This window comes from Macaca fascicularis, chromosome 1 (assembly GCF_037993035.2).
Source record: "Macaca fascicularis isolate 582-1 chromosome 1, T2T-MFA8v1.1".
Taxonomy (NCBI): Eukaryota; Metazoa; Chordata; class Mammalia; order Primates; family Cercopithecidae; genus Macaca; species Macaca fascicularis.
In genome coordinates, this window is record NC_088375.1 from 142,166,747 (window position 1) to 142,191,365 (window position 24,619).

The 24,619-nt window shown below is 38.2% G+C and overlaps 1 protein-coding gene across 9 annotated transcripts in view; it reads left to right on the top strand.

Annotated features, from left to right (window-relative positions):
• GLMN (glomulin, FKBP associated protein) overlaps positions 1-24,619 on the top strand; it is a 60,421-nt gene that overhangs the window by 27,728 nt on the left and 8,074 nt on the right. For 3 of the 9 annotated variants that reach the window (XR_012417745.1, XR_012417744.1, XR_012417743.1), the window contains exons 8-16: positions 5,500-5,687; positions 7,373-7,426; positions 9,002-9,032; positions 9,135-9,224; positions 10,728-10,769; positions 10,979-11,052; positions 12,829-12,913; positions 13,729-13,838; positions 14,544-14,633. Coding sequence is in view for 6 of the 9 variants with exons in the window: in XM_065518694.2 (XP_065374766.1) it covers positions 5,500-5,687; positions 7,373-7,426; positions 9,002-9,032; positions 9,135-9,224; positions 10,728-10,769; positions 10,979-11,052; positions 12,829-12,913; positions 13,155-13,475 (885 nt within the window). In the remaining 3 variants the exon portion in view is untranslated. Of the gene's footprint in view, positions 1-5,499; positions 5,688-7,372; positions 7,427-9,001; positions 9,033-9,134; positions 9,225-10,727; positions 10,770-10,978; positions 11,053-12,828; positions 12,914-13,154; positions 13,491-13,728; positions 13,839-14,543; positions 14,634-24,619 lie in introns of those variants that run through there. The other 6 variants (XM_074001659.1, XM_005542738.5, XM_005542737.5 and 3 more) reach the window with 3 other exon arrangements.

Here is a 24,619-nt window from a genome sequence, read left to right on the forward strand (position 1 = left end):
TTTTTTAATTGACTAAATTTAGGGTGCATTCTGTTATTAAGTTAAAGATGAAGAAAGGGCAGATTTGAGAACTTCATAGTAGGTAAAACTGGCAAAATTTGGTCATTGATTGGATTTTGAATAGAACATGGATGAGGGTTTTTACTTGCATAACTGGGCAGATGAAGGTGCCAATACTTGAGATAGAGAATACAGAGCAAGAATCTGGGGGTCTTGAGCTTTTAAATAAAATGTATTATAAAAATTTAAAAACATTCAGAAAAGTACTAAAAATAATATAGCACATACCCATGTACCCATCACCCAGCTTCAATAATTATGAACATTTTGCCAGTTTTGTTTTATCTATCCTCCTCCTTTTCTTGCTGTGGTATAACAAGTCCTAAACATAATTCATCTCTAAGTCTTTAAGGATGCTTCCCTAATGATAAGGGCTTTTTTTAAAAAACAAATAACCACCATGTTATGACACCTAACAAGATTTTATTACCTTTTGTTAAAATTTTTTGAGACAGGGTTTCACTCCCATTGCCTAAGCTGAAGGAAGTGGCATGATCTCGGCTCACTGAAACCTCTGCCTCCCGGGCTCAAGCAATTCTCCTGCCTCAGCCTCACTGCAGGCACACATAGTCCCACCTGGCCAATTTTTGTATTTTTGGTAGAGACGGGGTTTTACCGTGTTACCCAGGCTGGTCTCGAACTCCTGGGCTCAAGCGATCTGGCTGCCTTTGGCTTCCCAAAGTGCTGGGATTACAGGCGAGAGCCACTATTCCCGGCCTAATACCTAACAAGATTAGCAATAATTTTTTAATGTGTATCTAATAACCAGAGAGAGAGTAGGTTTTTAAGGAATTTAAAATATAATATTTTAATATGTAAAATATATGTATATTTAATATAGAATTATATGTAACTGTGTGTATATATACTTTTTGAGTTAGGGTCTCGCTCTGTGGCCTAGGCTGGAGTGCAATGGCACAACCATAGCTCACTGCAGCCTCAACCTCCCAGGCTCAATTGATCCTTCCACCTCAGTCTCCTGAGTAGCTGGGACTTACAGGCATGCACTAGCATGCCTGGCTAATTTAAAATTTTGTTTTGTAGAGGTGAAGTCTTACTATGCTGTACAGACTGGTCTTGAACTCCTGGGCTCAAGTGATCCTCCCACCTTGGCTTCCCAAAGTGCTGGAATTACAGGTCTGAGCCACCGTACCTGGCCAGGAGATACTTTGAATAAGATGGGTTGAGATTACCTAAAGAGGTGGCAAGAGAAAAGGGCTCAGGAGTGAACTCTAGAGAGTACCGGCACTTAAAATGAGCCCAAGAAAGAAGTCAGAAGTGGTAGAAATACACAGAAACTGGTGTAGTAGAGTTTCAGAAGGATAGAGGTGATCAGTACTGTTACATGCAACATAGAGGTACGCTGAAAAGCATCCATTGGATTTAGGAAGTAAGATGGCATTGTTATTCTTAGCAAGAAAAGTTTAAGTATAGTGCTGGAGACAAATCAGAATGGAGTTGATAGAAGAATGAATGACAGATGAGAAAAAGGTGATGACTAGTGTAAGCTATTCTTTGAAAGAGTTAGGTGAATAAGGAAGGAGGTAATAGCTAGAAGACATGAGCTAAGGGTAGGAAGGTAATGGAGATCGGAAGACTTGAGCATGTTTATAGCTGTTGGGGTGCAAACTGTTGAGAGAAAAATACAAGTGTTTATGAGATAACTGAAATAATGTGGCTTATGAGCAGATGGCTGGACATAGTATCAAGGAAGTAAGGAAGGTCCTAGAGAGGAAGAACTAATGAGTATCAAGGTAAGAAAACATGTTGAGAAATATGTAGCAGGAATGGGAACTTACAATTGAGAGGAATCAAACCCACTGGCCTTGAATTTCTAGGTGAAGGAGAGATGATGTCTTAATGAGGAGGTAGAAATGGGCATTGAGTAAAAGGGCTTAAGGAAACTGGTAAAGGTTTGGAATACTGAGGGGAAAGGAAAGAGATGGTGGAAGGCCATGGAAGCATGAGTCAGCAGTACTGAGCACTCAGTGGTGCTTGGAGACCACAACTGTAGTGGTAACAGTCTGTATTTTTTTATCCAGCAATACTTAGCTCCCTGTGTGTAGAAGTAGAGAAGGTAGACTGTAGTTATTTTTCCAAGGCTGGCATTTTACTGGGTAGATACTGCTGAAGGAAATACAGGGTGCAGATAGTTCAACTGGTCAATAATCCATGATCCAGGTTGGATAGGTAAAGAAGGGGTTAGGAGGGGATGCCTAGGTAGGTCAAAATGAAAGAATCACAGGACTGGAGAAGTCAGAAGTAGAAAAGCAGATTGCTTGGAGAGAGAGGGTCTGAGATTTTGGTCAGAAAATGGGGTATTGGAGTTTAAAGTATCAAATGCAGAATAGTTCCAGATGTTCAGAGATCTGGCATGGGATTAGGTACTAAAATGGATTAGAACTAAAGGTCACTAGAATTTAGAAATTGAGAACCATGAGAGTAGATGCAGTGACTTGCTGCTTGATTGAAAAATAATAAAGGACCATGAGACTAGCCTGTTACAGGGTTTATCTGCATGAACATTAAATTTTCCCAGGATCATAGCAGGAGTTGGGTAGAGAAAAAGATTATGAGAAGGTGCCAGAGTCTTCGGTGAATGTCAGGAAATTACCAGGAAGTCAGCATATGACAGAGAAAAGGACAGTATGTTATCTGCATCAAAGGAAAATGTGCTTTTGTTGAAAAGTACAGAAAAAGCCAATACTACAAAACTATGCTAAGCCCCTACCTGTACTCCCCAGCCAACAGCTGCCTTCCGGACCCTGTGGTATAAAAGGTGTGAGAATGAGCATCTCCCACCAGAAATCAGACACGTTTAGTTAAGGCAGTGAGGCAGAACAAGCATCCTATGAAGAGACTGAGGATGTAGGTGAGTGGTTCTAAAATCTCAGTAGAAGGAACATTGCAAGTACAAAGAGCCAGCAGTGAGGATGCACAGAGCAGTCTAGAAGTAGAGGTGAGACCAGCTAGGAGATGAAATGAGGAGATGTCTTCTGTTCTGTGCTGGAGAAGTACTGGTAAGTGTGGTGTGGTTGGGATTCACTGGCCTCAGCCATCCTTACTTTGGTACAAGTTATTTTGGTACAGAACCACTAGAATGTCCCAAAGGCTGTAGTACAGGAACATTCCTGAAAGGACAAAAGCTGCCATGAATTTTGAGAAATTGTATGGTGGCAGGTACAGCCTGGGTCTGAGCAAGACTGCTGGATGGTGTGTGGGTAGATAGTGAAGGCCCAGATTTGGGAACAGATTGGACCTCAGATATCCAGAGCAGCACTGTAGAATCTAGTTGCATATAATGATGTTTTTAAAAGGGTATCCTAGGCTGGGCACGGTAGCTCATGCCTGTAGGCCCAGGCCTTTGAGAGGCCAAGGCGGCAGATCACTTAAGCCCAGGAGTTCAAGACCAGCGTGGGCTACATGGCGAAACCCCATCTCTATAAAAAAATTAAAAATAAAAGTAAAATAAAATAGTGGGCGTGGTGGCATGTACCTGTAGTCCCAGCTACTCAGGAGACTGAGGAAGGTGGATTGCTTGAGCCTGGGGAAGTCAAGGCTGCAGTGAGCCATGATCATGCCACTACACTCCAGCCTGAGTGACAGAGTGAGACCTTGTCGCCAAAAAAACAAACAAACAAACAAAACAGGGTTACCTTACTCTGGAAGAAACACATGTAGCATTGGCTGAATAAAGAAATGAAGCTTCATGATGAAGGACATTTGGAATCAGAGTGCAATAAACTTTTTGTCTTGTAGCTATAACAAGAATGCATGGCTTTGAAAATCACTGCAGCAGTATATATTTAGCATCTGGTTGCTGAATAGCAGTCTCTTGTGACTGAGGATGATTTTCCATGGTTCCTTTTTGTATTCTGAAATGACTAATGGAACCATCTGGGATCAGCAGATTTTAACTCCCTGAAGGCTGGAAAAGACTTACTTGGCTTTATGATTCCCCATAAAGTCAGGCCCGGCGCTTTGCACTTAAGTGTTTATTGAATAAAAGAGTGACTTGTGTGGAAGTTATCCATTCTGCTTTAGCTGTTTTTGTCATTCATTCCCTTTTAACTCCTATATGGTAGTTTGTTGTGACTTTAACTTTCTTACGCTTTTTTTGTGGAGCTGCTCAATAAATATTTGACATAGGTATTATGCCGTTTTATGGCTCATCCAGTGTCACACAGCTAGTGAGTGGCAGAGCCAAAGCTCAAAATCAGTTTCAGTGGATTCTGAAGGTCAGGCGCTTTGCGGTACACTAGAATTGGTACCAGTATAAGAGGCATAGGGGTGATCCTGTTTCCTGAGCATAAAGCTTTATTTAGCCCTGTGGTCCTACCCACTCATGCAAGGATGCTTCTTTCTCATCTGACATGAGAACCCAGATGACTTGAGAGATCAACAGTGTCTCCTCAACGCTGCCCTGCCCAGCGTTCCTGCAGCCCGCTCTCTACAGACAGACAGTGTCAGTGGAACGTTGTTCCTGGAGTATTCTTCGTTTTAGTTGCTTTACCCTTGCTTCATATATTTGTGTCTCACATTTTAGATTGCGTTGAAATATCCCTGAAGCACTTTTTAAAAAAAAAAAAATGTGGTAAAATATACATAAAATTCATCATTTTAAACTTTTTTTAAACTATGATTCTGAATTTAGAATACTTCTGATGTATAAAATGCTATGTAAAATATGATTTTGCTGTTGGCTTCTGTATTAGTTTTTCACTGCTATATAACAAATTCCTATAAACTTAGCAGTTTAAAACAGCGTACCTTTGTTATCTCACAGTTTCTATGGATCAGGAGTCCAGCCACAGCTTAATTGGGTCCTCTGCTCAGGGTCTTATTGGGCTACAGGCCAGTTGTTGACTGGGCCTGTGGTCTTTATCAGAAGCTTAACTGGGAAAGATCCACTTCCAGGTTTCCGCTGTTGGCAGAATTCATTTCCTCCAAGCTGTAGGACTGAGGTGCCCATTTTCTTGCTGGCTGTCAGCCAGGGACCACATTTAGCTTCTAGGATCTGCCTGTAGTTGGTCCCTTGCCATGTAGTTCTGTCCGTGAGCCTCCTCATAACATGGCAGCTTAGTTCTTTAAAGCCAGCAAGGGAGAGTTTCTGAGTCTCAGGGAAGGCCTGGACCCCCTTTAAAAATCTACCTGATTAAGTTAGGGCCACCCAGGATGGTTTCCTTTCTGAATAACTCAAAATCAACTGATTTGGGACCTTAATTACTTCTGTAGAAACCCCTTCACTTTTGTCTTATAATCTAATCATGGGAGTGACATCTTGGCATATTCTGTTGGTTGAAAGCAAGTCTCGTAGGTCCCACTTATGCTCAGAGGGAGTGATTACACTCCCCTTGGTGAGAATATGGAGTCTGAAAACGGGGCAGGGGGCGTCTTAGAGCCTGTGTGCTACGGTTTCCTTTTTTATCCATTTCATAGGGTTTTTTATCAGCAATTGGACACCCTTTCCCCAAAATGATTTTTAATCATGGAAGGAAAAAGAGAACTTGGAATTACCTTGAATTTGAAGAAGAAGAAGATAAACAGTTAGCAGACTCAATGGCTTCTCTGGCATATCTAGTATTTGTACAGGGCATCCGTATTGATCAGCTTCCAATGGTCTTAAGGTAAGAGTTAGTGTTTGGTTTATTCATGTATTCCAAAAGGAGTTTCATAAAATTCTCATCTATCTAATGTCTAATATATGCATATTAACACACTAATACATTTTAAATAAATAATAAAGGCTATTTTTAATAAGAATGGTCCCAGCTATAATCTGTTAAAGATAGCAGTAGACAAGTAATGAAAGTGGGGGGTGTTGAAATAGGTGTAAGGGAATGGTGGGGACAAGAATCAGAAGATGGTAAACTGGGCTTGGTTTTGAAGCTTTTGAGGCCACCCTGGAACTAGCCAGGTACCCAGGGTATCATCATCTTTTCACTGGATTACGGCTGTAATCCTAAGTGGATACTAATATATCCACTTCGACTGCCTTTTAATTTAACACATTCTCAACATACCAGAAAGTGAAGCCTTAAAAGAAGTCCCTTACTGAAAACCCTCCAGTGGCTTCGTATTGCTTTAAGAATAGTGTCTTAATGCCTTTGCATAACTTCTGAGACAAACTTATGCTTGGTCTGTTCCCTGCTCGATTGGCCTGATTCATCTCCTACCACCTTTCCTCTTGTTTGCTATGCGCCAGTGACACAGACCTTCTTTTGTTTCTTGTTTAAATGTTATGCGTTTTCCAGCTATTTGGCCTTTGTATATGCTTAAAATTATCTTTATCCTTAAATGTCACTTTCTGAGCAAAGCCTTCACTCACCACCCAATTTAGGTTGAATCCTTCCATTATAATTACCTTGACCTTGTCTTCTTTTCCCACAATGTTCGTTAAAATTATTTTTAAAGGATATAATTTTATAATGTAATATCTTCTGGACTTTGAGTTCTGTGATAATAAGGATTGTGTTTTTGTCTCTAAGCATTGGGTGTTTGTGTGAGTTTGTATATTTATGAATATACCTAGGAGTATATTTGTATGTAAATGTTGCGATAATGGCTATCATTTGCATGTGCACCATGTATGAAACATTATGCTAATAACTTTATATGCATTATCTCATCCTTATAATAAGCCTGTGAAATAGAGCATTCTTTCATTTTACAGATGAAAATAACAGGCTTAGACAGGTTAATATACCACCGAAGATCTAACTACTTTGTGGCATAGGTGGGATTCAGACAGCTCTGTCTGACCCCAGATCCTGTACTCTTAAGCATCACAGTCTATCACCAAAATAACTTATACAGCATATGTGTATTGATTTGCTAGGGCTCCTGTAAAAAAGTGCTACCAACTGGATGGTTAAAATAACAAATAGTTTGTCTCATAGTTCTGGAGGCTCCTTCTAAGGGTTGTGAAGGAGAATCTTCTCCATGCCTCTCCCCTGGCTTCTGGTGATTTGCTCGCAATCTTTGATGGTCTTTGGCTTGTAGATGCATTATCCTGTTCTCTGCCTTCATGTTCATATGCTGTTCTCCCTGTGTGCTTGTGTCTGTCTCCAAACTTTCCTTTTTTATAAGGACAACAGTCATATTGGATTAGGGCCCACCCTAATAATCTCACTTTAAATTGATTACCTCCATAAAAACCCCTATCTCCAAATAAGGTCAGATTCTGAGGTACTGGAGGTATGGACTCTAACATATGTTTTTTGGGGGAGATACAATCCAACCCATAACAGTATGTATGTGCGTACATCTCTGTGTGTGTATTATATATATATTTGTTTTGTTTCTATTTTAGCCCATTGTACCTTTTGCAGTTTAATATGGGGCATATTGAAGTCTTTTTGCAAAGGTAAGATTATTTAGATGGTATCTCAAAATGAAATAGTGTTAAAATAGTCCTTGTTAAGATCAGCAGAGACTGCCTTCTCTTTGCTAGGCTCTAATTAATTAATTGGTTATTTTATAGAACAGCTTGGCAAATAATTCACGAGAGAGACAGAAATGAGTCAAAGAGGTTTTACACCAAAGTCTCTTTTATTTTAAACCTAAGACAGTATTAAGATTTTTGTCTTAAGGGCTTTTCCAGTCATCTCTTTCTAAGGTTTCTTCCCTTATTCCAAAAGTTGGTAATTAAAACACCCCTACCCTACTGCATCCTCCTCCATCCTAAGGAAGGGCAGTCAATAAAAGACATTCATCCGTATTTTTCCTTCATGGACACAGTCTGTGAATTGCATCAAAAGGAAGGAGGTGTCTTGACTTCCACTTTTTATAATTGAGATTATTGACAGTGATATCATTTAATTACAACTTTTCTCGTTTGAGGTGCTAAGCAGCAGGACTTTCTATTTAAAAAAAAAAAAAAAAAAGGCCAGGCATGGTGGCTCACGCCTGTAATCCCAGCACCTTGGGAGACCAAGGCAAGAGGATTGCTTTACCCCAGGAGTTCGAGGCCATCTCTCTCTACAAAAAATCTGAAAAGTTAGCCAGGTGTGGTGGCGCATGCCCGTTGTCCCAGCTACTTGGGAGGCTGAGGTGAAAGAATTGCCTGTACCGGGGAGGTCTAGGCTGCAGTGAGCAGAGATCACACCACTGCAGTCCAGCCTGGGCAACAGAATAAGACCCTGTCTCAAAAGAGAAAAAAAAGGAAATTACAGAGTAACAAGTATACATAATTTCTAGACAGAAATTAAAGAATTTCGCAAAACTGTATGCTTTGTTTTCTTTCACTATAACATGTAACATGTTTAAATTATCCCCTGAGATCAGTTAGGGCTTTGCAATTATCCTCCTGGAACACTAGTGACAGTTTATCAATCCCATCTCTTACCAGGTGAAGGAAGATTTGTAACATGGCAATGTGCAAATCTTCAGCATACAAGGCAGGAATTTCCAAGGATCTCCTGGCACAAGTAGTTACTAACTGTAAATTTGCTGTATTTTGTATGTGTTAATGATTTTATATTCATTACATTTAGTTTCTGTTATTCATACAGTGATAGTATGTATTGTTTTGAATCTAAGTCCTATATTCTTGAGATTTCCAAACTGCATAGTCATTGAATCTTTTTTTGAATAAAAAGAATTGGAAAGATTTTACAGAACAATCAACTGGAATATATAGCATTGGTTATATCAGGTATAGTTAGTTTCTTAGCGCTTGCTGTTGGAGATCTATTGTTTTGAAGTTAGGAAATAATCCCTGAATAGATTTATTTTGGTCAGATTTAGCGGTCTTAGCCAAACCAAAAGACAGATCAAAGATGGATTAAAACTTTTGATCAAGTTCTTCAACAGAATTTCTCCTTAATGATACACATTTTAAAAGTGTTAAAATTTCAATTTTTGCTGTATTTTTCATCAGATGAAGTATCCTTCTAAAATAGTTTACAAATTCATGATAAATTGTAATATTATTTTTCAGAACAGAAGAGTCTGTTATCTCCAAAGGATTGGTAAGATGTTTGTTCCCATTATAACTTAAATACATAGTCTTGTCAACAAATAACAGCTGTTGACTTCACTATATATGTATCTGCATATATTTTAATCTGTAGGAGCTGCTGGAGAATAGTTTATTGAGAATAGAAGACAGTAGTCTACTTTACCAGTACTTAGAAATCAAGAGTTTTCTTACTGTACCTCAGGTAAATAAAATATGTATTCTAATATTGAAAATAGCCCTTTGCCTGTTCTGAACTTAAAATAAGGTCTTTTCTGATTCCTTTCCCACTCTCTTCTCTGCAACCTTTGAAAACTCTGGTGTAATGCTGTCCAGTAGAACTTTGACAATATGAAAGCCACTAACCAAACTGAACACTTGAAATGTGACTAAGGAACTAAGTTGTTTTGTGTGTGTGTGTATTTTTTTTTTTTTTTTGAGACGGAGTCTTGCTCTGTCACCCAGGCTGGAGTGCGGTGGCACTATCTCGGCTCACTGCAACCTCCACCTCCCGGGTTCACACCATTCTCCTGCCTCAGCCTCCCGAGTAGCTGGGACTGCAGGTGCCCGCCACCACGCCCAGCTAATATTTTTGTATTTATAGTAGAGATTGAGTTTCACCGTGTTAGCCAGGATGGTCTTGATCTCCTGACCTTGTGATCCGCCCGCCTCCCAAAGTGCTGGGATTACAGGCGTGAGCCACTGCGCCCAGCTGGAACTGAGTTTTAAATTTAAATTTTAATTTGTTTAAACATGGATAGCTGCCGGGCGCGGTGGCTCAAGCCTGTAATCCCAGCACTTTGGGAGGCCGAGGCGGGTGGATCACGAGGTCAGGAGATCGAGACCATCCTGGCTAACATGGTGAAACCCCGTCTCTACTAAAAATACAAAAAACTAGCCGGGCGTGGTGGCGGGCGCCTGTAGTCCCAGCTACTCGGAGGCTGAGGCGGGAGAATGGCGTGAACCCGGGAGGCGGTGCTTGCAGTGAGCCGAGATCGCGCCACTGCACTCCAGCCTGGGCGACACAGCGAGACTCCGTCTCAAAAAAAAAAAAAAAGAAAAAAAAAAAACATGGATAGCTATTAGAGGCCACCATTATAGATAGCACAGCGTCCAGTAGAAAAGCATAACTTTCTTCTTTCAGTACCATATTTCTGTAGGGATCTTGGAAAATGAAGCTCCTTTATGTTTCTCATAACTCAAGTTCTCAGGACTCCATCCAAGGCATCCACAGACTCATTACCATAAAGACTAATATACATTTTGTTTTTCCCTCCTATGGTTTATTTTGCCCAGTACTCTTTGTTATGATATCCAAGGACATCCTTAGATTTCAGTGTGGGAACTGGTTTTCCTGATATTTAAATAGAAAAACATGGTTTTTGTTAACATATTGTTTGATTGTTTTTAATTAATAAATTATATTTCCGTGGGTTTGATTTCATTTTCTTGCCACTGTAGACATAATTGAAAATTATCATTTGCTTTTAAAAGTACGCTTTGTGACACTCTACTCAATATCACTTAAAAAATCAATTGTAGTTAGCTTTCTGGAATGGAAGGCTTAGGGAAAAATTAATTTACTTCACTTTTAAATCTGCTACCCTCACTTCTCTGAATTTTTAGTAACCTATTGATGTATTGTAGTTGTTTGTTTGCAGTCAGTATAATCTGTTTACATCTGAATTTTACATTTTTTTATTTCCAGGGCTTAGTGAAAGTAATGACACTTTGCCCCATTGAGACACTGGTATGTAAATGTTTGGAGACTAAAGAATAATGAGTTACAATGAGAAAATTTGACAAATAATTTAATCTTCTTTTTAAAATTTTTAATTTGTAAAATTTTTATATATTTAGGAGGTACAAGTGTGGATTTATTACATGCATGAAATGGATAGTGATGAAGTCTGGGCAATCTATTCATTTGATATAATAATATTGTTTGTTCCATTTTAGAGGAAAAAGAGTTTAGCTATGCTTCAGCTGTATATTAACAAGTTGGATTCACAAGGCAAATATACATTATTTAGGTATGTATCAAGCATGGGTAATTGCTAAGTGTGTGGCTGATTAAAAATGATGTTAATGCCATGTAATTGTTTTAGGGTGTAGTGTGTCGGTATGTTTTACATGTAATTCAACTCTGGTTAGAAGCCATATTATACATTCTCAGTGATGGCTAGAGAAAGGGTTAATCAAATATTTCAGATACATACTATATATGTCTATATTTTGTATGACTAATAGTATATATTGCAGTTCAATCAATTGGAATACTCTAAATTTGAAATAGACCTAAAAATAATTAAACTGGGATGATGCTCCTGCTAGAACTTTGTGTATGTCACTAATCTCCATTACTCACAGTTGAAATTGATGGCTTTGGAATTACAACTTTGATAGGCTATGCACTATGTTAATAGTAAGAGCTTACTAATAGTGCTCTTTGAGGTGGGTAAGATTCTAGCAACTCTCTAAAGATTGGTAAACTTGCTAATTTTCTGTGAAGAGCCAAATGGTAAATATAGGTTTTATGGGCTATACAGTCTCTGTTGCAACTGCTCAATGTTGACTTTGTATTGGGGATGGGTGTGTTCCAGTAAAACTTTATTGATAAAATTGGGCAGCAAGCTGGATTTGCTAAAATGTCTTACTTGGGATTGGCCAGTATTAGCACTGTTGTTTTTGTGGGGGTGCAGCAGTGTGATCATGGCTCACTGCAGCCTTGACCCTTGACCTCCCAGCTTCAGGTGATCCTCCCACCTCAGCCTCCCAGGTAGCTAGGACTACAGGTGCATGCCATCATGCCCAACTAATTTTTTTGTGGAGACAAGATTTTTCCATGTTACCCAGGCTGGTCTCAAACTCCTGGGCTCAAGCGATTCACACCTACCTCAGCCTCTCAAAGTGTTGAGATGACATGCGTGAGCCACCATGCCCAGCCAACACTCTTGATCCTGTCTTTTCTTGTTGTTCTATTGGCAGTAAGAACAAGTTTATGAAATCTCAATTCTTAGGTATTATACTAGCTTTCCTATTCTATTCTATCTGTAGCTCTACCAATAAATCCCCTTTTTTTCTTAAGCTAGTCATACCTAGTTTTTGTGGGGTTTTTTTTGTTTGTTTTTTTTTTTGCAATTAAGCTACTCTAGCACTAGACTACTTTCACAGGAAAGAATTTGGGGATTTTTTAGACTATTATGTTAGTGTCCTTTCTTGCCATGTTAAATTATTGTAACTATGGGCATAAAAATACTCAAATTTGGTTTGATAGAAATGGCTTGTTGGAAGATCCAGTTATAAATAATTTATGGGCCAGGTGCGGTGGCTCATACCTGTAATCCCGGGACTTTGGGAGGCTGAGGCGGGCGGATCACGAGGTCAGGAGTTTGAGACAAGCCTGGCCAACGTGGTGAAACCCCGTTCTACTAAAAATATAAAAAATTAGCCAGACATGGTGACTGGCACCTGTAATCCCAGCTACTTGGGAGGCCGAGGCAGGAGAATCACTTGAACCGGGAGGCAGGGGTTATAGTGAGCCGAAATCGTGCCATTGCGCTCCAGCCTGGGCAACAGGGTGAGACTCTGTCTAAAAAAAATAAAAAAATAAGTTACCATTTAGTGAGAACAATAACTATTACAGGTGGCTTTGTAATTGGTTGATCACCTTGCTAATTGCCATTACTGTGGGGTTTTTATTCCTAGAAGTAACACATGGCCTCTTTGCATTTGTAAGACTTTTATCACCATTTAATTCTAATGCCATCCAGGATAATTTCACATGTATTGTAATTTTTGCTTTCAAGGTGCTTATTGAATACAAGTAATCACTCAGGTGTGGAGGCTTTTATTATTCAAAATATCAAAAATCAAATTGACGTGTCATTAAAGGTAAGAACATAGCCAAAGTGTCAATTGCCAATTTATTTTGTAGGGTATATTTATTCATATGTAGAATACATTTAATGTGAGTTATTGCTCTATCTCTAGTATTAATTACTATTACTTAAATATTAAGGCATATTTTTTCCCCTATTTCTACTATGTTTTAAAAACTCTGAATTTGGAAATTTTGTTAACTATAAGTTTAAATTGTATTCTTTGAGCTTTTTTTTTTTTTTTTTGGATACAGGGTTTCACTCCTGTCACCCAGGTTGGGTGCAGTGGCACGATCTCGGCTCACTGCAGCCTCCACCTCCTGAGCTCAAGCAGTCCTCCCAAATCAGCCTCCCGAGTAATTGGGACTGCAGGTGCCCACCACTGCACCTGGCTGAATTTTGACTTTGTAGAGATGGAGTTTCACCGTGTTGCCCAGGCTTGTCTTGAACTCCTGAGCTCAAGTGATCCACCTGCCTTGGCCTCCCAAAATGCTGGGATTACAGGTGTGAGTCATCACTCTGGGCCTCTTTTAGCTGATATTGTGGCTTCTTTTTGTTTTGTTATATGCTTCTGAAAAATGAATGGAAACTTTAGTCTATTCTGTTTGTGAGTACTCAGTAATTCTAAATGGAAAACAGAGTGACCAGTGTTCTCAAACTGGCAAGGTTTGTTCCTGGTGTCTGGGAAGTGAATGAAAGTATGGAAATTAAAGTTAAAAAATATATTTTAAATGTGCAATTCTTTATTTTCGTAGTGTCAAGGTATTAGAAAAACACATGAATTATCAAGCTATTTAAAGCCTTTCTCAATTTTTCGTTGTTTTTCAGAGAACACATAACAACAAGTGGTTTACAGGACCACAGTTGGTTTCCCTTCTTGATTTGGTACTTTTTCTTCCAGAGGGTGCAGAAACAGATTTACTGCAAAACTCAGATAGGTGAGGTGACCATTACTGAAGTTCACATAGTGAATTCAGAATAAAATGGGAAACATCTGCTTAGGGAACCTAAAGTAATAAAATGTCTTTTCCTGTGATTTTATGATTTATGGCTAATTCATTAAGTTACATAAAGATTTTTCATATATAAGTGATTTGATAATGTGTAGAAACAAAATAAAAAGCTCCTCTTTCTAGGTGAATGACCAAAAACCAGGATTTGATAGCTTTTATGTACCCAGCGTTCCACAGAAATTTGCAATGACAGCATTTGTGACTTAAAACTAAAAATCTGTGTATGTATGTAATTTATGTGTTTAGATTTTGTTGTTTTATTGTTTTCCAGGTCATTTTTTTTCATACAGAACATATAATTTCAGTTTCAGTATACTGGAATGGATATTGAGAAATAGTTAAAAGCATTTAAAAAGGAATCTTAAAATTCAGAAAGCAAGAGATGATGCTCTCAAATACTAAAGATAACACTTTTTTAAAACAAGGATAATAATTTTCACAATTGTATTATTTGAACTTCAATGGAAAACAAGAGTGATAAGTTATTACTACTCAAAAAGATATTAATGGAAATAGTTTCTATTGGCAAACCTAATTATAAAAATATGCCCAAAGTTTTAGCTTATTAATTGAGATTTCTGTTGACTATATAAAACCATACTGTAAGTAACATGTATTTTCAATTAACAGGATTATGGCTTCATTAAATTTATTGAGGTATTTGGTTATCAAAGATAATGAAAATGACAATCAAGTAAGTGGAGTATTTGAAAAGAAACTGTGAGTATATTCAAAAGGCATAAAGAATGTTTCAGATATTCAGTACCTAAAGCCAATATTTAATGTCTTACCCAGCTATAAAGGCCAGGAAGAGTTCCAACAATTATTCTGAAACCTGAAGTTAATTCCCAAGAGCATTTACCACCCCACATCCAGCTTTCCTTTCCCTTTCCATTTCCTATTGTATGTCTGTTTTCTTGCTGAAAGCACTTCGTTCTGTTGGGTAGATAAGTTGCAGGTCCTAAGTCAACTAACCTTGTGGAGCTCAATGTACATATGGGTGTCTTGTTCAGTTTCCTCCACCTCTAGCTCATGAGCTATATAAAATCATCTGATATTTTAATATTGCCTCATCAGACATGACAAATTGAGGCATTTTCAGCACTGAAACAGAATTTAATAGCACTTTTTAAATAATGTTTAGGAAGTTGGATTTTTTAAAAATAGCAGATCATTAGAAGTATTCAATAAATAGAAAACTATTTGAGGGAGATTTGTCATAGAGTAAAATTATATTTGCTTTTTATCTTCTCTTTCTACCCTGTTCTGATAATTGCTTTCCCTATATGTGTCACCTCTATTAGCTAGAACTGCCTGAATCATGTGTTGTTAATTGGTTTTTTTTTTTTTTTTAGTAATTGATTTTTATATAAAGATGCCAGAGAAAAAAATTTTTTTAAATTAGGTAAATTGTGATTTGGGATGAAAGTTTATGGGAAAAGTAGCAGTCTCTTTCCTTCCTGACAGATCTACAGTAGATTCAGTGATTTGACCCCCTGTTCATCCCTCTGCAGCTGAAAATAGCTATTTGCCATCACTGACTAGTGCTTACTCTGTGTCAGGTGCTATTTTTTTTTTTTAACATTTTGTTGTGAAAACTTTCAAATGTACAGCAAAGTTGAAAGAATTTTATAGTGGTCATTGGTTTACCCACCACCTAGAGTCTATGATTCTACTGTACTGACTTCATCATGTATCTATCACTCCACCCTCTATCACTCCATCCGTCTATCTTATCTTTTGATGTATTTCACAGTAAACTGCAGACATCAGCATACTTTCTCCTAAATATTTCAGCTGCATTTCATTAAATTAAGTATTTGTCTGTAGTTTTTCTTTGAGGTAAAATTTACATAATGAAATGTTCAAATTTTAAGTGTATATTCACTGAATTTCAACTAATGCATAGATCTATATTACTAAAACCCATATCAATATAGAACATTTCCAACATCACAAGAGGTTCCTCATGCCCCTTCCCAGTTAATTCTGACTTCATTGCACCACTCACCCCTGTCAGGGACAACCACTATTCTGCCCAAGTGCTACATATCATTTATTCTTCAGAGAGGGTCTCGTTCTCTTGCCCAGGCTGGATTACAGTAGTATAATCATGGCTCACTGCAGCTTTGACCTCTTGGGATCAAGAGATCCTCCCACCTCGGTCTCCCAAAGTGCTGGGGTAACTTCCAGGCATGAGCCACCATGGACAGCCAAGAAAAGGACTCTTTATTTTTTACTTTTCATAGATAACGTAGGTGAAAAAAGATCATTAACTTGCACAAGGGCAAACATCTGGAAAGTGGTAGAAATAGCTATGACCCCAGGCAGTGGCCAGAACTTTCTAAATCACAAACTAAATCCTGATTCCTGAAGGAGCTTGTGATAAAAATTGAAAAGCTACAATATAAAATTCAGCAGCAGTAGAGGCCCTGAGACTTCAGGAAGGTGGCCTTAGGGTAGGGTATAAGTTTTTATTTTTTTAGTAATCAAGAAAGGCTATACATACTTGAGAGATTATCTGACTTGCCTGACAAAAACAAAAGGAATCTTGTTGATTAGGATTGATAGATGTGTTAGATATGGAACACAGAGTCATACAAAGGCCGCAGATTGGTCTCTGCCTAGAGAGGGAAGACTTGAGAGCAGTTTAGCATTGTGCAGTGTCTGCTGTACTATCCATAGATGATTCCTCACTTTTGTTTGGCATGTACATTTTCTGTTAAGGAAAAGGATACAGCCAGCCTGTAGGACTGCTTTTTTTTTTTTCTCAAAGAGACAGTGTGTCACTGTAATGCCCAGGCTGGAGTACAGTGGCACAGTCACGGCTCACTGCAGCCTCAAACTCCCCAGCTTAAACAATCCTCCCACGTCAGCCTCCCAAAGTGCTGGGATTACAGGCACTTCTTTTTTTTCTTTTTTGAGACGGCGTCTCACTCCGTCGCCCAGGCTGGAGTGCAGTGGCACGATCTCTGCTCACTGCAATGTCCACCTCCTGGGTTCAAACGATTCTCCTGCCTCAGCCTCCTGAGTAGGTGGGACTACAGCCAGGCACCACCACACCAGCTGATTTTTGTATTTTTACTAGAGATTGGGTTTCATCATGTTGCCCAGGCTGGTCTCAAACTTTTGACCTCAAGTGATTCTCCCTCCTCAGCCTCCCAAAGTGCTGGCATTACAGGTGTGCGCCACCACGCCCAGCCAACAGGCATCTCTTATTTTAATGGCTTTTAACAATTTTTCTAAGGGATCAAATATTCCAAATTATTGCTTTATAAGTTACCATAAGAATTATACCAGGGAAATTAGCAAAAATCCAGTCTAAGCTGGCAACCTGACATCTTTTAGGCTCTTAAGAGCCTGTCTATCTTGGAAACATTTCTCCTGAGTGTAATGACAATAGGTCATGTGTATAATTGAGAGGCAAATATGTCTACTGTGGTTAATAAAAAATGAATGACAGTTTCTGAGTTTTTGGAAGATTTGGTTAAAGAAAAAACAAAATGGGCAGGGCGTAGTGGCTCACGCCTGTAATCCCAGCACTTTGAGAAGCCGAGATGGGCAGATCACGAGGTCAGGAGATCGAGACCATCCTGGCTAACACGGTGAAACCCCTTCTCAACTAAAAATACAAAAAAAACTCAGCCGGGAGGCTAAAGCAGGAGAATGGCATGAACCGGGAGGTGGAGCTTGCAGTGAACCGAGATCACGCCACCCCACTCCCCCCAGGCGACAGAGCAAGATTCCGTCTCAAAAAAAAAAAAGAAAAAACAAAATGATGGTCTGGTGATGCTGAAATATGGGGCATTTTATTCAAAAGGACTCCTACCAGTACCTATTTTTGAGCACTTAAGTGTGCTAAGAGGGTAATTAGATGAAAAGCAGACACACAGAAATATGAACAGGAAGATTTGAGAGAATCACATTCAAATACAAAGACAACAAAGTGATTCATAATTGAATAATAATCCATTTCTTTTCTTGCTATTTTGGGTTACTGTCAACTGACTTACTCTCTTCAGAAGCCATCCCTTCTCACCCTACTATTTCATGCCTCTTGTATCTCCTTGCTCAAGTTTCAGGCACCTTCTCTTACTCTTGAATTTCACATAACTTTTCTTGAATATTGTAGTACAAACATGCTCCCATCTTTACTAGTAAAACCAACTTAGTTTTTATACCAAATATTATCTATTTGGTGAGTATCTTTAAATAATTATTAGTTGTTTTGAATTACAATAATTTATTCTAATACATATCTCATAATCATGTTATCCCTTACCTTCTGTCCTATGTACTCATATCCTTTCCCATCCATCTGTTCACTCATCTTTTTTTCTAAAAAGTTTGTAATTATAGTATGTAGAATGAAAGCTGGGACAAGGGAAACAATGAGATGGCAAAGTCCACAGGTAAGTATCAGGAGTTTTAAAATTGAACTGTTTAATGTGTGTGTGTGTGCTTTTCATTTAGGAAAAAAAACTATATCTTGTATAATAAATACACATACATAAAATTCTGTATAATCCATATTTTGGGTGGTCATTTAAGTTTGTTTTTTTTTTAAATACTTTAAGTTCTGGGATACATGTGCAGAACGTGCAGGTTTGTTACATAGGTATACACGTGCCATGGTGGTTTGCTGCACCCATTAACTCGTCATCTATGTTAGGTGTTTCTCCTAATGCTATCCCTCCCCTATCCCCCGAGCCCCAACAGGCCCCAGTGTGTGATGTTCCCCACCCTGTGTTCTCATTGTTCAACTCCCACTTATGAGTGAGAACATGTGGTGGTTGATTTTCTGTTCCTGTGTTAGTTTGCTGAGAATGATGGTTTCTAGCTTCATCTATGTCCCTGCAAAGGACATGAACTCATCCTTTTTTATGGCTGCATAGTATTCCATGATGTATATGTGCCACATTTTCTTTATCCAGTCTATCACTGATGGGCATTTGGGTTGGTTCCAAGTCTTTGCTATTGTGAATAGTGCTACAGTAAACATACATGTGCATGTGTCTTTATAGTAGAATGATTTATAATTCTTTGGGTATATACCCAGTAATGGGATTGCTGGGTCAAATGGTACTTCTGGTTCTAGATCCTTGAGGAATCGCCACACTGACTTCCACAATGGTTGAACTAGTTTACAGTCCCACCAACAGTGTAAAAGCGCTCCTGTTTCTCCATATCCTCTCCAGCAGCTGTTGTTTCCTGACTTTTTAATGATCGCCATTCTAACTAGTGTGAGATGGTATCTCATTGTGCTTTTGATTTGCATTTCTCTAATGAGCAGTGATAATGAGCTTTTTTTCATGTTTGTTGGCCACATAAATATCTTCTTTTGAGAAGTGTCTGTTCATATCCTTTGCCCACTTTTTGATGTTTTTTTTTTTTTCTTATAAATTTGTTTACGTTCCTTGTAGATTCTGGATATTAGCCCTTTGTCTGATGGATAGATTGCAAAAATTTTCTCCCATTCTGTAGGTTGCCTGTTCACTCTGATGATAGTTTCTTTTGCTGTGCAGAAGCTGTTTAGTTTAATTAGATCCCATTTGTCTGTTTTGGCTTTTGTTGCCATTTCTTTTGGTGTTTTAGTCATGAAGTCTTTGCCCATGTCTATGTCCTGAATGGTAGTACCTGGGTTTTCTTCTAAGGTTTTTATGGTTTTAGGTTTTACATTTAAGTCTTTAATCCATCTCAAGTTAAATTTTGTATAGGGTGTAAGGAAGGGGTCCAGTTTCAGTTTTCTGCATATGGCTAGCCAGTTTTCCCAACACCATTTATTAAATAGGGAATCCTTTCCCCATTGCTTGTTTTTGTCAGATTTGTCTAAGTCTCTGTAGGTCTCTAAGAACTTGCTTTATGAATCTGGGTGTTCCTGTATTGGGTGCATATATATTTAGGATAGTTAGCTCTTCTTGTTGCATTGATCCCTTTAACATTATGTAATGCCCTTCTTTGTCTTTTTTGATCTTTGATGAATCTAGATCTTTAAATGTTAAAACTTTAGCTGTTTTCAATGGCAACAGCCCATAATCATAAAACTTCGGGTAATAAAAACACATGCCAAAAGTAGACTAAAGAAATTTTTTACATATTCTGTTTGGCATAATTCCACAAATTTTTCAGATGATAAACTGTAATATTTTTAGAAGCATGTAGGAGTGAAGAAGCTGTGAGAATATTTTTTCTCTTTCTCATGTTAAGGTTACCAGATCTTTTTTAAAGAAATAATAAATACTACAAAGAAATCACATTTTAAGATTTCTTAAAATCTTTCAGTGTCTAGAAAAAGTAAATTAAGAGTTTTTAAATAGTTGTAATAATTAAGCATTTATAATGTTCACAAATACCTGCTTTTAATTTCATACTCAAGGAGGCTCACTGATGTAACAGTTCTGAAATATTTCCAGTTCTAAGGCTTAAAACTATACATTTCAAAATTCACTGTAGCATATCTCACAAAAGGAAGACTAGGCAGTTCTACGCTAAAGTGAAATTTACTGCCAGAACAGTTAGGAACCCTGCAAAGAATACAGTCAATGATGGTAATGAAGAAATAAAAAGACACGAACAAGACCCAGGTTTCTTCTTTCTTCTAATTCGTATAGAAGTCATCCGGCTCTGCAAATATTTCATGGATATGTTTTATCTTAGAGAAACGAACAACTTATGCAATATGCCCCTGTAACAAACCTGCATCCCTGAATCTTAAATAGAAATGGAAATTGAAAAAAAACTTAAGCTCTAGATTCCTTACCAATGAATGATTATAAAACTTTACCATTGTAATCCCAGCACTTTGGGAGGCCGAGGCAGGCAGATCACCTGAGGTTAGGAGTTTGAGACCAGCCAGTCCAACATGGTGAAACCCCATCTCTACTAAAAATAGAAAAAAATTAGCTGGGCAGGGTGACAAGTGCTTGTAATCCCAGCTACTCTGGAGGCTGAGGCAGGAGAATTGCTTGAACCCGGGAGGTGGAGGTTGCAATGAGCTCAGATCGTGCCTCTACACTCCAGCCTGGGCAACAGAGCAAGACACCTTCTTCAAAAAAAAAAAAAAAACCATCATTTTGGGAATCAGATTTAAAAGAATTTCCATTACTAAGTAAAACTGAAAGGATGAAAGAAAATAATTTTCAACTTAGAACAACTTTTATAAAAGGAAAGTTTTTCATGAATACAAATTCATTGGTTATATTTTTGCAAATATTCCAGTCTGTGGCTTGTGTTTTAATAGTATTTTTCAAAGAACAGAAATTTTAATATTTACAGAGTCCAGCTTATCAATTTTATTCTTTTATGATTCATTATTTATGGGTTCTAAGAAATCTTTAACCTGGATCACAAAGATAATTTCTTTTTTTTTTTTTTTTATTTTTTTTAATTATACTTTAAGTTCTAGGGTATATGTGTACAACGTGCAGGTTCGTTACATATGTATACATGAGCCATGTTGGTGTGCTGCACCCATTAACTCATCATTTACATTAGGTATATCTCCTAATGCTATCCCTCCCCCCGCTACAATAGGACCCAGTGTATGATATTCCCCTTCCTGTGTCCAAGTGATCTCATTGTTCAATTCCCACCTATGAGTGAGAACATGCGGTATTTGGTTTTCTGTTCTTGTGATAGTTTGCTGAGAATGATGGTTTCCAGCTGCATCCATGTCCCTACAAAGGACACAAACTCATCCTTTTTTATGGCTGTATAGTATTCCCTGGTGTATATGTGCCACATTTTCTTAATCCAGTCTGTCACTGATGGACATTTGGGTTGATTCCAAGTCTTTGCTATTGTGAATAGTGCCGCAATAAACATATGTGTGCATGTGTCTTTATAGCAGTATGACTTACAATCCTTTGGGTATATACCCAGTAATGGGATGGCTGGGTCGAATGGTATTTCTAGTTCTAGATCCTTGAGGAATCGCCACACTGACTTCCACAATGGTTGAACTAGTTTACAGTCCCACCAACAGTGTAAAAGTGTTCCTATTTCTCCACATCCTCTCCAGCACCTGTTGTTTCCTAATTTTTTAATTATTGCCATTCTAACTGGTGTGAGATGGTATCTCATTGTGGTTTTGATTTGCATTTCTCTGATGGCAAGTAATGATGAGCATTTTTTCATGTGTCTGTTGGCCGTATGAATGTCTTCTTTTGAGAAGTGTCTGTTCATATCCTTTGCCCACTTTTTGATGGGGTTGTTTTTTTCTTGTAAATTTGATTGAGTTCTTTATAGGTTCTGGATATTAGCCCTTTGTCAGATGAGTAGATTGCAAAAATTTTCTCCCATTCTGTAGGTTGCCTGTTCACTCTGATGGTAGTTTCTTTGCTGTGCAGAAGCTATTTAGTTTAATTAGATCTCATTTGTCAATTTTGGCTTTTGTGGCCATTGCTTTTGGTGTTTTAGACATGAAGTCCTTGCCCATGCCTATGTCCTGAATGGTATTACCTAGATTTTCTTCTAGGGTTTTTATGGTTTTAGGTCTGACATTTAAGTCTCTAACCCATCTTAAATTAATTTTCGTATAAGGAGTAAGGAAAGGATCCAGTTTCGGCTTTCTACTTATGGCTAGCCAGTTTTCCCAGCACCATTTATTAAATAGGAAATCCTTTACCCATTTCTTGTTTTTGTCAGGTTTGTCAAAGATCAGATGGCTGTAGATGTGTGGTATTATTTCTGAGGGCTCTGTTCTGTTCCATTGGTCTATATCTCTGTTTTGGTACCAGTACCATGCTGTTTTGGTTACTGTAGCCTTGTAGTATAGTTTGAAGTCAGGTAGTGTGATGCCTCCAGCTTTGTTCTTTTGGCTGTCTTTGTTCTTTGTTCTTTATCTTGGCAATGTGGGGTCTTTTTTGGTTCCATATGAACTTTAAAGCAGTTTTTTCCAATTCTGTGAAGAAAGTCATTGGTAGCTTGATGGGGATGGCATTGAATCTATAAATTACCTTGGGCAGTATGGCCATTTTCACAATATTGATTCTTCCTATCCATGAGCATGATATGTTCTTCCATTTGTTTGTGTCTTCTTTTATTTCACTGAGCAGTGGTTTGTAGTTCTCCTTGAAGAGGTCCTTTACATCCCTTGTAAGTTGGATTCCTAGGTATTTTATTCTCTTTGAAGCTATTGTGAATGGGAGTTCATTCATGATTTGGCTCTCTGTTTGTCTGTTACTGGTGTATAAGAATGCTTGTGATTTTTGCCCATTGATTTTGTATCTTGAGACTTTGCTGAAGTTGCTTATCAGCTTAAGGAGATTTTGGGCTAAGACAGTGGGGTTTTCTAAATATATAATCATGTCATCTGCAAACAGGGACAATTTGACTTCTTCTTTTCCTAACTGAATACCCTTGATTTCTTTCTCTTGCCCGATTGCCTGGCCAGAACTTCCAACACTGTGTTGAATAGGAGTGGTGAGAGAGGGCATCCCTGTCTTGTGCCAGTTTTCAAAGGGAATGCTTCCAGTTTTTTCCCATTCAGTATGATACTGGCTGTGGATTTGTCATAAATAGCTCTTATGATTTTGAGATACGTTCCATCAATACCGAATTTATTGAGAGTTTTTAGCATGAAGGGCTGTTGAATTTTGTCAAAGGCCTTTTCTGCATCTACTGAGATAATCATGTGGTTTTTGTCTTTTGTTCTGTTTATATGCTGGATTAGATTTATTGATTTGTGTATGTTGAACCAGCCTTGCATCCCAGGGATGAAGCCCACTTGATCATGGTGGATAAGCTTTTTGATGTGCTGCTGGATTCGGTTTGCCAGTATTTTATTGAGGATTTTTGCATCGATGTTCATTAGGGATATTGGTCTAAAATTCTCTTTTTTTGTTGTATCTGTGTCAGGCTTTGGTATCAGGATGATGTTGGCCTCGTAAAATGAGTTAGGGAGGATTCCCTCTTTTTCTATTGATCGGAATAGTTTCAGAAGGAATGGTACCAACTCCTCCTTGTACCTCGGGTAGAATTCGGCTGTGAATCTGTCTGGTCCTGGACTTTTTTTGGTTGGTAGGCTATTAATTTATTGCCTCAATTTTAGAGCCTGCTATTGGTCTATTCAGGGATTCAGCTTCTTCCTGGTTTAGTCTTGGGAGAGTGTAAGTGTCCAGGAAATTATCCATTTCTTCTAGGTTTTCTAGTTTATTTGCGTAGAGGTGTTTATAGTATTCTCTGATGGTAGTTTGTATTTCTGTGGGGTCGGTGGTGATATCCCCTTTATCATTTTTTATTGCATGTATTTGATTCGTCTCTCTTTTCTTCTTCTTTAGTCTTGCTAGCGGTCTATCAATTTTGTTGATCTTTTCAAAAAACCAGCTCCTGGATTCATTGATTTTTTTGGAGGGTTTTTTGTGTGTCTATCTCCTTCAGTTCTGCTCTGATCTTAGTTATTTCTTGCCTTGTGCTAGCTTTTGAATGTGTTTGCTCTTGCTCCTCTAGTTCTTTTAATTGTGATGCTAGGGTGTCAATTTTAGATCTTTCCTGCTTTCTCTTGTGGGCATTTAGTGCTATAAATTTCCCTCTACACACTGCTTTAAATGTGTCCCAGAGATTCTGGTATGTTGTATCTTTGTTCTCATTGGTTTCAAATAACATCTTTATTTCTGCCTTCATTTCATTATGTACCCAGTAGTCATTCAGGAGCAGGTTGTTCAGTTTCCACGTAGTTGAGCGGTTTTGATTGAGTTTCTTAGTCC